The following is a 15,031-nucleotide window of genomic DNA, read 5'->3' on the forward strand; positions in this document are numbered from 1 at the left end:
TCTAAATGTATTCGACTAGGCTGCCTGAAGTTTGCTTCTCCTAACATTACACGTGAATGACTGCATTCATCAGGGACAATTGCACAAAACGTGCAAATAATAATAATGAACTGTTCTGAAACAATAAATAGTTTAGCCATAATCTCGCGCCGAAATTATTTACCTTTTTTGAGATAATCCATTAAATATGCTGAGTAACAAATGTGCGTGAACTAAAATTCTCAGTTTCACGTCCGGGAAACTCATGAATATTCATGTAAGCCCCGCCCACTGAAACCGAAAAGCTCAGAAACCGAAAATCTCGTAACAACGGCCCATTTTACCTTAAAATGCTCATGCAAAAAAATTTGGCACAGCTGATGTTTCAAGAACTTTTGAGCTTATACAAAACAGTCATTATTAATCATAAAAACACATGGAAAAGGCATATATGTTATTGTATTATTGTCACAAGCAATTTACCAAAAAGTGGCCCAATTTAGCTGATATCATGCCTATGGATGTGTCATTAATTATGTATTTATGTATTTTTATTAATTTATTGGATTTTTGGCTGAAGCACTGCTACTTGGGCGCAGAGATATCACGGCTCTTATCCTCACGTCCTCCGGCTGTTGAGCGATCGCAGTGTGCTGCGTGATATCTCTGCTTCCCCATAATATAGTCCCAAGTCAATATCTGCCGAGGAAATCACCAGTCTCAATCTGCATCGCTATCTGTACTCGTTGTGAATACGCAGGCCACAAGAAGTAATTAGGTGGGTGTTTTTTTTTTTTTAATCACTTTTACTCGGGACATGCTAGCTGGCAACATAGGATTCCATTCATTATGCTAAGCTAACCCCGCCAAGCTAAAACAATGCATGCACTGAGACAAAAATGCATTTGCCCACATATCTAAATGAAGGAAAAAAGCAGAATAAGCCCTCTATTTCTAAAAACGGTGGAGTGTTCCTTTATGGATGTGGCATTATTTATTTATTTATTTAAATATTGAACAACTATAGCTTCATGGATTTGACATTTATTTATTTATTTATTTTAATATTTTACAACTAGTGTCATATTTAAACATTTATATATGGATGTGGCATTATTTATTTATTTATTGAACAACTATAGCTTCATGGGTGTGATTTATGTATTTATTTATTTTAAGTGTACTAGTGTCATAGCTAAACATTTATATGGGGATGTGGCATTATTTATTTATTTATTTATTTACTTATTTATTTTAATATTTTACAACTAGTGTCATATCTAAACATTTATATATGGAAGTGGCATTATTTATTTATTTATTGAACAACGATAGTTTCATGGATGTGATTTATTTATTTATTTATTTTAAGTGTACTAGTGTCATGGCTAAATATTTATATATGGATGTGGCATTAATTATTTGCTTGTTTATTTATTTATTTAAATATTGTCCAAGACCCGTATTTAAACATTTATATATGGATGTGGTATTATTTCTTTATTTGATGTTTCCTCTATATTATATAAGCGGTAAACTCTTTCCTCATCACAGGAGACGCGTTGGATTTTGCTGATGTGTGACGCCAGGAGGAGCTCTGTTTTTCAGCGCTGGCTGCGTCATGACGCTCACACGAACGCGCCTGCTGAATATAAGCGCGCGCTGCGCGTCACGCGTCCTTCTCCCCTGCCTGTCCCCACCAGCGGAAGGCAGCGTGCTCTCTGTCCCAATATCAGTGCTGAGCGAATCCACAACCATCTGTCAAAATGGTGCGTATCATACATGTTATTTGATTAGGAACCGTTGTTCGGGGAGCATATTCAAATATTAGAATAATTATTTTTCTGTTTAATGGTTTTTTTAGGATCGATTTGTGAGGGAAAAGGCCGGCTAGTTGTTTCTCAAAAAACAAAATGGCAGCGGCTGTTTTGCGGCATGACTAATTTTTAAAGCAATACACGAATTATATATCGTTGTTTTACAGCTGTATGATAAGTAGTTTCTTACATTCTCAGTGAAATGACTTAAGCACAGCCTTATGTTTTAACCTAGAGTCGTTTGGTTCGTTTTCCCGGTTCTGTCAGACCGGGCCTGGCTAACGTTAGCTCACGATGCCACGTATTGTTGAGAAAATCGCGTGTCTGAGGAAAACATAATAAAAAACCCACCGGTTGGCTTTTCATATGTACTTCTATATCTTAATGCTTTTATTCCACTACTAGTTATTGTGTTTGTGAGAGTCTGTGTGTGGTTTTAGTCACTTTGCCGGTTGGTTTAACGGTCGGGTGTGTTCAGGCTAGCCGCACGCGCACCGGCACACCGGAGTCACGTGATCTAACCAGTGCGCCCCGCATGTGCGGGATATCAGCGCGGTTACATCACGCACATGGCCTCCTATTGTTTGCGCAGTGGCTTCCAGTAGAAAGGGCGCAAGCGATGAATGTTTTAAAATATTAATTTATTCACGTGTTTTGAAGCCACAATATGTAAGAGTTTAAGTATCCAAAGCCCATTATAAGTTATATATCTAGTTGACTTGTGTACTTGGATTATCCCAGATGTTTCCAAGAATGTTTAAATCTAGAAAAATAAGCTGTTTTAACCAGGACACGGACCGTGTCCGTCGCCTATCAGTGACGTCATTCCACGGGTTACCCTCGATTTCCGGTTTTATTCTTTAGAAACCATGGAAACGCCAAATATGCTTTAATTTATTGTTTTATTAGAAATGGGAACAACTGTTTGGATAAATTTATATACATGAAACCGTTTATATAAAAAGGTGTTGTATTTATAAATGCAGTTATAAATTATTCTATGTAGTTATTGTAAGTTATTGTTACAGGAAATTATTGTGCAGTAATAAAGCATATTCTCAATCATACAATGTTTAAAAATATATTGCATGCTGTTTAGCTACTACATTTATTAAGCAAATATGATATTCTAATGTCAATCTAGCTCATGAAGTGTCGCATAGCAGCTGAAAAATCACTGTTATTGCTAGTTTATTATACTTTTGCCAGGCTCTGCTATAAGCATGTGATATTTATATTGAACCTGAGACGATTCATATTTATATCATTACCATATGCATTGTGCGTGTGTTATATAGACATATGAATGATGTCTCACTGCTTGTGTTCTCTCTTCTAGGTGAACTTTACAGTCGACCAGATCCGTGCCATCATGGACAAGAAGTCCAATATCCGTAACATGTCCGTGATTGCGCACGTGGACCACGGCAAATCTACGCTGACCGACTCTCTGGTGTCCAAGGCTGGAATTATCGCATCTGCCCGCGCCGGAGAGACCCGCTTCACTGACACACGCAAAGACGAGCAAGAGCGCTGCATCACCATCAAATCCACGTAAGACGCCTGGACAATCAGTGGTTTAATGCTGCAAACATGAAATAAAATGCATGTAAACATGATCAAGCCCGGCTAAACCTGAAAATGTCAGGAAATTAATATTGCAATCCTGTAAATAAAATGCATATAAACATTATGCCCAGCTAAACCTGAAAAAATCAAGAAATTGATATTGCAAACCGGTAAATAAATACAATTAAAAGCATAAAATATGATCATGCATGGTTAAAGCTGGAAATATCAAGGAATATGAATATTGCAACCCTTTAAATAAAAAGCTTTTAAACATTATCATGCCACAACTAAACCTGATAATATCAGGACATTTTAATATTACAATCCTGTAAATAAAATGCAATTGAATAACTAATCAATCAGCCATGAGAACTAATGATAAACTGTAGGGAGTGGCTGTGATGTGCATGAGGTCAAAGTGCTGTTTAACGGCGGTGTCAGTGCTCTATGGTATTCATACCTATTTTCCCACTTCAGAATAAAATAGTTTGTTACTCAAAGAAAAAGCCGACCCTGCACCTGTTATGACTAACATAACCCAAACCGATTATCTGTGACCTGTAGGGCTGGGCGATATGTTAAACTATCTCGATTTGTCAATTGGATGATTCTATGCATCTCAATGTTTGCAATGGCTTTTAAATAATAATTAAAAAAAACATGATTTTCTTTTGGCCCCATTAAAACAAGAAAAACTATTTAGATTAAATAAAATACAAAATGTTTACATTTAGGGAACAGGTTGGGATGACAAATCTTAATGATACGAGCAATTTAATATTTTTTCAAATTACTTAAAAACAAAATGGATTTTAAATTGTCTTTGTTTATAATTTGCACGTTTCACTTATTTTTTTAAACAATGACAAAAACGGCTTTATTTTTCAGCTATAAGTCTGTTTAACAGTAGCAAGTCATGAAATACATTAAATCAAATGTATTTAAAAAATACTGCTTAGACTTAACTCTATAAATGAACTATAGGCTACACTGATTCTTAATAAATAAGTTATTTAGCCTAGCATGTTTTCTTTTTCCTATTTTTCATTGTTGTTTGATTAACGTTATTCACGGCTTAAGACCTGCATGGATCAGTTTCCTCAACTGTACACGTTTACTAAAGACATGTTTGCCTGCCAGGATGTGCATTTTTACATATTTTTGACCATTCAAACCCAAGAATCCACGAAAGAACTGAATCGCTATCTAGGCCTGTCACGATAACAAATTTAGTTGGACGATAAATCGGCCAAGAAATTATTGCGATAATAATATTGTCGTTATTAGACCATTTTCATCTAAAATAATGATAATGGCATAATAATGCAGGTACACCTTTTCAAAGATCAATTAACTTATTTCTAAAGACTATTTAACACTGATAACAAAAACATTTTTAATATCCTCAATAATACCATGTCCAATAAATAAAACGGATGAAAACTGCAATGGATAATTGTGTTTTAGCTGCATATTAGGGGCGGCATGGTTCACAAAAGCCACGGTTCGGTTCGTATCACAGCTTTAGGGTCATGGTTTTCAGTTCTGTACGGTTCTTGTTGTTTTTTCTTTTAATCGTTAACACAAAATTACTTAAGCATATGATATATAGCTTAATTATCCACACTTTAGGATACAGTATTAATAAAAAAATAAAAAAAAAATATATATATATATATATATATATATATATATATATATATATATATAGTGTACAAACTGAACTTGGCCATCTCTGAGAAGAGCTAGAGAAGATTTTGATACAGCAAGAGAAGACATTGATAGCAAAAAACAAACAAAGGATATTGTGTATTGCTATCTCTACAGAAATGATGTGCCTTTTTAGCGCACAAAGATGTAACTGAAGAATTACCTTGCATTTATCAAACTGCCAACTTCAGTGTTGCTGTACGCGTGGCAAAAATTACGTCAGTGCGGCGTGCACGAGGCTCCATTTGGCTTGGCGGTTTGCACGTCAAATTTTGTAACGCTTTGCGTGTGACTCCGCAACCAAAGAAGAACGAGTTCATGCAAATCTGGCAGAGCATGACGTCTCACCCAGCTGAGCATCAAGTATAAACCATTGGTTAAACCACCCCAAACAGACCAGGCGCACACAGTCAGTGAGAGAGATGAGAAAAACAAGCATGCAAATGGAAATTAATGCGGCCGGAAAAATTGAGCTCATTCTTTTTATTGTGCGTTTAATTGATTTATTGACTTATTGACTATCGCGACAGGCCTATCGCTATCGCATGTTGTCTGAAAGGTGTGTGCACGCTTCACGTCAGAGTCAGGCTCGATCATGTCCCGTGCTGCACTAATTTTTCACATGCGTGCATGTTTCCGTTTCTTTTTGTCATGCGCTGCGCATGTATATTAAACACTTCAACTTTCAATGTTCAGTGAACGATGGAAGCAGAGCTGTGCACTGTTATCTGGTAACGTTCTTTGGGAATGTATGCTTAAAATTTAAATATTTGATATTCACAATATTTTAAAATTTTACATCGTCGTCAAAACTACTGCGATATATCGCCCAGCTCTAGTGACCTGCTCACTAGAACAGACACCACAGCCAAGCCAAGTGTCTAATACTGACGTGCAAAGAGCTGCTTGTTGAGTTTTCTTCTGTTGTGCCTCTTTTACAGCGCCATCTCCATGTACTACGAGCTGAGCGAGAATGACATGGCCTTCATTAAGCAGTGTAAGGATGGGTTTGGTTTCCTCATCAACCTGATCGACTCTCCTGGCCACGTCGACTTCTCCTCAGAGGTCACGGCCGCTCTGCGTGTCACCGATGGAGCTCTGGTTGTGGTGGACTGCGTCTCTGGTAAATGTTAAACTATGTATATGCATCATATTGTTATTGATATGTAGGGTTGGATACCGAACTTGGTACTTTTAAGTAGGGTGTGCAATATATTGAAATTATCGAAATGTCGCACGCAATATCTGAATGATTTTAATAGGCTACTTCAACATTGTGAAAAGTGTACGTTTTAGGTTGGCATATAGCAGAGAATAGACTGGGCACACCGCTACGGTTACTTATGTGACTTGCTTGATGTTAAGTTACATGTAATAACTTGCAAAAAACATCTCCTTGCTGTCTGACACACCGAAACTTGCGCAAAAGCGGCCTCTGAAAGCACGTGATCCCTTCAGTTCTGTTTTGTCTTATTACACTCTCGAACTACCAAATACACACATTTTTTGACATACATTTTTGCTAAAACACTGCTGGTCACTTTTAGAAGTTGTAGCGATGCTTTCTTTTCCCAGAAAGAATGTGAAACACAAATGGTAAAAAAAATGTATGTATGTGTATATATATATATATATATATATATATATATATATATATATATATATGTGTGTGTGTATATGATTTTACACACTAATAGCAATATTGTATCGCATTATTTAACAAGGTATTGCATATCACATTTTTCTTTAATATCACACAGCCCTGCTTTTAAGGGTACAGACCAATTACAGTAGTAGTATTGATTCCCATTAAATCAATCGATACCAAATTTTAGTATCTGAGAACGCATCTGCTGATATAAACTAGTGTCTGAATATTAAACCGCAAAAAGACTATATAAATACAAATTCTGTGCATCTCTGAACGAATAGCGCACAACCGCTGTTTAATTTAACTTGCCACACACACATACACTGAATCGCGCATGAGTCGTGTGTTTCCATCTCTGCTGTCTCATATGAATGAACGAACATCATCTCCAGAGCAGCTCTGAGTCATATTCATGCTGACTTCATGAGCATTTTACTGTTTAATTTGATAAAAACCACCATCATATCACGAACACAGAAACTCAAAGGTCTTCACAGCAACCTGTCAGAATAAGTTCAGTTTAACGTCACAACTATATCTGTTGTACAGTAGAATTTTAATGCAGACTTAAATGTGTGCATTCAAAATAATTACACACTGCACACATCTATAAATGCAAACTTAATTTGGACGCGATTACCGGTAATTGATTTGACAGCACTGTTTATACTATATATTCTCATAGTAAACCATTTTATAATAGTTATATTTCACAATGTTTTTTTTTTCTTATTAATCAGCATTTGTGAGTGCACTCCTTTGCTTAACTTTAATTTTTAAAATTGGTAAAGTGCTAAAATGGTCTATGATGAGAAATCATGCACCACTCTGATGAGCTGAAGAACAACCAACCAAACACAGTATCTGAGACCTGCACTGATCCTTTAGTGATGTAGCTCAGTTGATTTCCAATCCATATTTAGGGCCCAAGCCCTGAAAGGGCGCAGAGCCCTATTGTTCTTCTAAGGATTATTATTATTATTATTAGGGCCCAAGCCCTGAAAGGGCGCAGAGCCCTATTGTTCTTCTAAGGATTATTATTATTATTATATATTATTATTTTTTTTACCGACTATTTGGGCATTTTTGGGGCCCTTCCCATGCTCGAAAACTCTTGAAACTTTGCACACGCATCAGAATCTGCGGCCATCAGGGCCGGGCTGAGGCTGGGACCCGGGCGTGGCAGGGGGGCTCGACAGCGCCCCCTAAAGTGGGGTCTGAAAACGTGGTCTATAAATCAAACCGACTTGCACGTACATATATGAAACTCGGTACACATATAGAGCTCATCGGGCCGAACAACTTTCGTGCTTTAAGTTATGCGTCAGCCCAACAGGAAGTGAGCTATTAGGGGTTGTTGAACGCATGCTGTGGAACGCATGCTGTGGAATTTGCGATACTCCTCCTAGACGATTCACCCGATCAGCACCAAACTCGGTCAGCGTGAAGTCAACACACTGAGGATGCCAAATTGCGAGCAACTTTTTGATATCTCAAACGGTTTGGCCGTGGCGAAGAGACGAATTTATGGCGAGAAAAGGGAAACAGGAAGTGTGTTATAACTTCTGCATACATTAATTCATTTTGATGAAACTTCAGATGTGTGTTCGTTGTAGGAGGCCGATCACATGGATATGACTTTTGTGAGTCAAAGTTATAACGCCACCAACTGGCAGCAGGAAGTGTGTCACTTTCAAAATTGCTTTAAATCCCCATCTTATTTTCACCCGATTTACTTCAAACTTCATCATTATAATGTCAAAACATGGCAGATATAGACATATGAATGGATTCCTGATTCTTGAAATACTGTTGTCATGGCAACGTGTCAAAGTCTAATAATCTTTTTATGTGTTTTTGAGACTCTTAGCATGCTTGAAATTGCATGAAACTCAACACACACATCTGACATGCTGTCCAGAAGATGCAAGCAAAGATTCAGAAACGGGCGTGGTAGAGGGGCTCAATAGCGCCATCTTTTGTCCAAAGTGGGGGGTTAGTTTTATCTACAGTCACCAAACTCGGTATATATATTGTACTTTTCGAGCCGGACAACTTTCTAATTTACTGTCATTAGCTCTGACCAACAGGAAGTTAGATAATCTGGTTTGAAAATGAGAAAAAGTCGAAAGCGAGCTCTGAGTTTTTACCTTCTCCTCAAAAGCGATTAATTCAATCTCCTCCAAACTCAGACAACATAAAGTAAATATACAGAAGATGCTAAAATGCGAACGGTTATTGGATATCTCAAACGGTTTTCCCTTAGCAAAAGCCTAAAAAAGACAAAAAAAGCACACATGTGCCTGGTTCATAAATAAGGCTATACTCCCACCTGCTGGTTATTCTATATATCACACTGTTTTTTTGTGTGTTTTTTTCAACACTTATGCTCTCCCTTAAATGACCAGTAGAGGGCAATATTGTATAAGTTTTCAAGCAAAAAAACTTGCCTCTGTGTATGTGTGTGAATGGTTTTCTCAGCTGGTGGGGACTTAAACCTGAATGCACACAGACTCATGGGGACTTCCCAATGGGTACAAAAGCTTATAAATCAGACAGAATGAGTTTTTTGAAGAAAGTTTTGTGTGATGGGTAGGTTTGGGGTAGGAGCAGTGTAGGAGGACAGAATATATGGTTTGTACAGCATAAAAAGCATTACATCTATGCTGAGTCCCCAAAAAGATAGTGAACCAGAAGTGTGTGTGTGTGTGTGTGTGTGTGTGTGTGTGTGTGTGTGTGTGTGTAGAGGGGGGATGGGCTGATTAATACCTGCAGCTTTCTACAGTGTGTGTGTGTGTGTGTGTGTGTGTGTGTCACTTTCTCTCGATGGTAATAATTGAACCCTTACATATCATAGGCTAATACAAATGTGAAAAATAAGTTAAAAAAAAAAAAAAAAAAAAAAACCTCTACAAATACCTTGAATTAAATACTGAAATAAATACAAAATATTGCGCTGCAAAAGATAACTTTGCACATATTTGAAAATGACCTATTATATCCCATTACATTAGAATTCATCTATATTTAAATTACATCATGAGTGTGGGTTGAAACTTTTCCCCACCGTTTATACTTTACTATTTTTGTTTTGTTGAAAATCATGTTTAATCTCTCTCTCTCTCTCTCTCTCTCTCTCTCTCTCTCTCTCTCTCTCAGTGTGTGTGTGTGTCTGTTAATAGGGGGATGGTGCCAGCTTCATTTTGATTGTGTGAGTGTGTGTGTGTGTGTGTGTGTGTGTGTGTGTGTGTGTGTGTGTGGAGGGGGTCTCTCTCACTCTTTGTGTGTGCCACCTTGTCTCTTGATTTTCATAATTTAAACCTTCATATCATAGGCTATCACAAATAACTATCACTTTAGTGTGAAAAATATGTAAAAACAACAAAGAATATACTATATCTTAATTAAACACTGGCCTTCTGAATTTACAAAATTTTGAGCCGCAAAAGATGCATTTCCACATAATTGAGAGTGACCCATTATATCCTAATGCATTAAAAAAAATCTATATTTAAATTTCATAATAGGTGTGGCTTGTGGTCATAGTGGCACCAGCTGCTGTGATACATGTGGCATATTAGAGCAATTTTCAAATATTCTCCTGTTTATAAACTTCTATAAATTTTATGCACGCATATTACTCTTACCTGACACTGATATTAAAATCATTGTTGCGGTCTCTGTGATTTGGCTTAATTTATTTTTAAGAGAAGTGTAAGGATAATACAACTTCAGCATTTGGACGGTATTCTGCACTCATTTTGAAATTGACATTTGACATCACCTGACATAAAATTAAAGAACAAAATGTAATTGATCTCATAGATGTGACTTGTGGTTCCTGGTCATAGCAGCACCAGTTGCTGCAGTTAATGAGGTGAATTCAAATGACTTTGACATAGTCCCTTTATTTATTTTTTCCCATATTAAATGCCTATTGGCCTGCTGTGCACAGTAAAGCTGATGCCACCGGGGTGGCGGTGCCCCCGGCTTGGGCCCGTCATCGCTGCTCGCAGCTTTAATTATTATTATTATTATTATTATTATTATTTTAACCCGACTATTTGGGCATTTTGGGGGCCCTTCCCATGCTCGAAAACTCTTGAAACTTTGCACACGCATCAGAATGCGCGGCCATCAGGGCCGGGCTGAGGCTGGGACCCGGGCGTGGCAGGGGGGCTCGACAGCGCCCCCTAAAGTGGGGTCTGAAAACGTGGTCTATAAATGAAACACACTTTCACGTACACATATGAAACTCGGTACACATATAGAGTTCATCGGGCCGAACAACTTTCGTGCTCTAAGTTATGTGTCAGCCCAACAGGAAGTGAGCTATTATGGGTTGTTCGGAAAACGCATGCTGTGGAATTTGCGATACTCCTCCTAGACGATTCACCCGATCAGCACCAAACTCGGTCAGCATGAAGTCAAGACACTGAGAATGCTAAATTGCAAGCAACTTTTTGATACCTCGAACGGTTTGGCCGTGGCGAAGAGACAAATTTATGGCGAGAAAAGGGAAACAGGAAGTGTGTTATAACTTTTGCATACATTAATTCATTTTGATGAAACTTCAGCTGTGTGTTCGTTGTAAGAGGCCGATCACATGGATATGACTTTTGTGAGTCAAAGTTATAGCGCCACCAACTGGCAGCAGGAAGTGTGTCACTTTTGTCCAAAGTGGGGGGGTTAGTTTTATCTACATTCACCAAACTCGGTATATATATTGTACATTTCGAGCCGGACAACATTCTAATTTACAGTCATTAGCTCTGACCAACAGGAAGTCAGATAATTTGGTTGGAAGATAACAAGAAGTGGCAAAGCGAGCTCTGAGTTTTTACCTTCTCCTCAAAAGCGATTCATTCAATCTCCTCCAAACTCGGACAACATGAAGTAAATATACAGAAGATGCTAAAATGCGAACGGTTATTGGATATCTCAAACGGTGGTCCCGTAGCAAAAGCCTAAAAAACACAAAATAAGAACACAAGTGCCTGGTTCATAAATAAGGCTATACTCCCACCTGCTGGTTATTCTCTATATCACACTGTTTTTTTTTTGTTTTTTTTTTCAACACTTATGCTCTCACTTAAATGACCAGTAGAGGGCAATATTGTATAAGTTTTCAAGCAAAAAAACCTTACCTCTGTGTGTGTGTGTGAATGGTTTTCTAGCCTGGTGGGGACTTAAACCTGAATGCACACAGACTCATGGGGACTTCCCAATGGGTACAAAAGCTTATAAATCAGACAGAATGAGTTCTTTTGAAAAGGTGAAAATGCAGAAAGTTGTGTGATGGGTAGGTTTAGGGGTAGGAGCAGAGTATGAGGACAGAATATATGGTTTGTACAGCATAAAAACCATTACATCTATGGTGAGTCCCCAGAAAAAGATAGTGAACCAGACATGAGTGTGTGTGTGTGTGTGTGTGTGAGGGGCAGGGGTGTGTGTGTGTGGGGGGGGGGGGGTGAAGGGGGGTGTTGTGGATGGGGGGATGGGCTGAGCTGATTTGAGTTGCCTGCAGCATACTTCAGCATTACTACTGTGTGTGTGTGTGTGTGTGTGTGTGTGTGTGTGTGTGTGTGTGTGTGTGTGTGTGTGTGTGTGTGTGTGTTGTTCTAGCCTGGTGGGGACTTCAACCTGAATGCACACAGACTCATGGGGACACATGTCACTGTAGGGGCCTAAATTGAGGTCCCAATGGGTACAAAAGCTTATAAATCATACAGAATGAGTTCTTTTGAAAATGTAAAAATGCTTTGAAAAAAAAGTTTTGTGAAATGGGAAGGTTTAGGGGTAGGGGCAGGAGGACAGAATATATGGTTTGTAAAGCATAAAAACCATTACGTCTATGAGTCCCCAGAAAGATAGTGAACCAGACATGAGTGTGTGTGTGTGTGTGTGTGTGTGTGTGTGTGTGTGTGTGTGTGTGCGTGCGTGTGCGCTAAAAAGATTACCTCTCAATGCTGTGCTTTGGCCTGCATTAAAGGATAAAACATATTATTCTGGGTTTGAATAAAAAAATAAATGTATAAAACCAGTTTATTTGTAGGGCATTGACAATATTGTTTTATATAATTAGTTAAATAATTGTGTTAATACAAATAATTATTAAACATATAAATATTTAAAAAAAAATTACTAACAAAGGAAAAAACACATTTAATTGTCTTTTTCAACAAAAAGTAATTGGTGTGTGTAACTTAAAAATGAGAAGATTAATGTTTAAGGACAAAAATGATAACCAATGAGCTACCGGTATATAGAATAACCAGAAGTTGGAAGTGTAGCCTTATTTAGTAACCAGGTTGGATATGTCCTAGGGAACACTGTTTTGAAGATAAAACTATTGTTGTTATTGCAAAACAGTGTTTTCAGACAGTGAAATAAAAACAATGATCTCTCACTGTTTAGATTTTGTGTCTGTCATTCCCCCTCCCCCCTCCCTCTCCCTCTCTTAGGATCACTGTGTGTGTGTGTGTGTGTGTGTGTGTGTGTGTGTGTGTGTGTGTGGAGGGGGTCTCTCTCACTCTGTGTGTGTGTCACCTTTTCTCTTGTGTTTTCATAATTTAACCCTTTCATATCATAGGCTATCACAAATATATATCACTTTATTGTGAAAAATAAGTAAAAAACAAAAACATATATTATATCTTTAATTAAATACTGGTCTTCTGAACTTACAAAATTTTGAGCTGCAAAAAAATATATTTGCACATAATTGAAAGTGATGTCCCAATACTTTTAATTGTTTTCTATAACATGGGCTTTAAAGAAGGTCATGTGCTGTGTTTGCAAAGATCACGTATGACACCTCTTTAAACTAATTATTTAATGATAAAATAATTCCATAAATTTTATGCACGCATATTACTCTTACCTGACACTGATATTAAAATCATTGTTGCGGTCTCTGTGATTTGGCTTAATTTATTTTTAAGAGAAGTGTAAGGATAATACAACTTCAGCATTTGGACGGTATTCTGCACTCATTTTGAAATTGACATTTGACATCATCTGAAATAAAATTAATGAATAAAATGTAATTGATCTCAGAGATGTGAGTGTTGTGGTTCCTGGTCATAGCAGCACCAGTTGCTGCAGTTAATGAGGTGAATTCAATTGACTTTGACATAGTCCCTTTATTTATTTTTTCCCATATTAAATGCCTATTGGCCTGCTGTGCACAGTTAAGCCGATGCCACCGGGGTGGCGGTGCCACCGGCTTGGGCCCGTCATCGCTGCTCGCAGCTTTAATTATTCTTGACATTCCTCTCAGATTGGTGGGGGAAAATGCAACTGATTTCATAGGGTCCTAATTATCAGGGTCTGAAATTGGCTGAATCTACAGGATGCTAAGTGTCTGTGTTTTTTCTCAGGTGTGTGCGTGCAGACAGAGACGGTGCTGAGACAGGCCATCGCCGAGCGCATTAAGCCCGTGCTGATGATGAATAAGATGGACCGGGCCCTTCTGGAGCTGCAGCTGGAGCCTGAGGAGCTTTTCCAAACCTTCCAGCGCATCGTGGAGAACGTCAACGTGATCATCTCCACCTACGGCGAGGATGAGGGCGGACCCATGGGTAACATCATGGTGAGAACATGCCATCTTTTGTAAGGATGTCACAATGCTAAAACTAGCGGTCCGAGACAGTGGAACTTATTTCTAAACTTATTTCTAAAGAACTTATTTCTATTTAATTTAGGATACAGTATTTAAAAAAATTATAATTGCATCTTGTAATCATGCACAAACTGTACTTGACCATCTCTGAGGACAGCTAGGTGAGATTTTGATACAGTAAGAGAGAAGACATTGACATGCTTTTCATTTATTTGGCAGAAAAAGGAGACTGTGTATTGCTATCTCTACAGGAACTTATGTGCCTTTTTTAGCACACACAGATTGCACTGAAGAATTAACTCGCATTTATCAAACTGGCAACTTAAGTGTAGGTTTATGCCTCGTTATACTCAACGCTTCTGCGCGAGGGTGCGCTCGGCAAAAATGACGTCAACGGAGTGCGCCCCATTTTGCTTGGCGCTGTGCACGTCAAATTTTGTAACGTTGCGTGTGGCTCTGCAACAGAAGAAGCACGATTTCCAGGAGAATCTGGCCGAGCATGACATCTCATCACGCCGCACCGGTCTGTGCGAGTATAAACACCTCCCCAAACGAACGAGGCGCGCGCAGTCAACGAGAGAGACGAGGAAAACAAAAAAAGCATGCAAATGGCAATTATCGCGGCGGGAAAAATGATCAAGCTCTTTTTTTATCGTGCGCTTAATTGATTTATTGGCT

The 15,031-nt window shown here is 38.2% G+C and overlaps 1 protein-coding gene across 1 annotated transcript in view; it reads left to right on the plus strand.

The window, feature by feature from the left end:
- The first annotated feature begins 1,596 nt into the window (after positions 1-1,596).
- The window catches only part of eef2b (eukaryotic translation elongation factor 2b), a 29,350-nt gene continuing 15,915 nt past the window's right edge, over positions 1,597-15,031 (plus strand). Inside the window, exons 1-4 of the mRNA XM_067452871.1 lie at positions 1,597-1,748; positions 3,136-3,350; positions 6,020-6,201; positions 14,112-14,323. Of these exons, the coding sequence (XP_067308972.1) occupies positions 1,746-1,748; positions 3,136-3,350; positions 6,020-6,201; positions 14,112-14,323 (612 nt within the window). The 5' untranslated portion in view covers positions 1,597-1,745. The remainder of the gene's footprint in view (positions 1,749-3,135; positions 3,351-6,019; positions 6,202-14,111; positions 14,324-15,031) is intronic.

The sequence above is a fragment of the Pseudorasbora parva genome, chromosome 9 (genome assembly GCF_024679245.1).
Source record: "Pseudorasbora parva isolate DD20220531a chromosome 9, ASM2467924v1, whole genome shotgun sequence".
Lineage (NCBI taxonomy): Eukaryota > Metazoa > Chordata > Actinopteri > Cypriniformes > Gobionidae > Pseudorasbora > Pseudorasbora parva.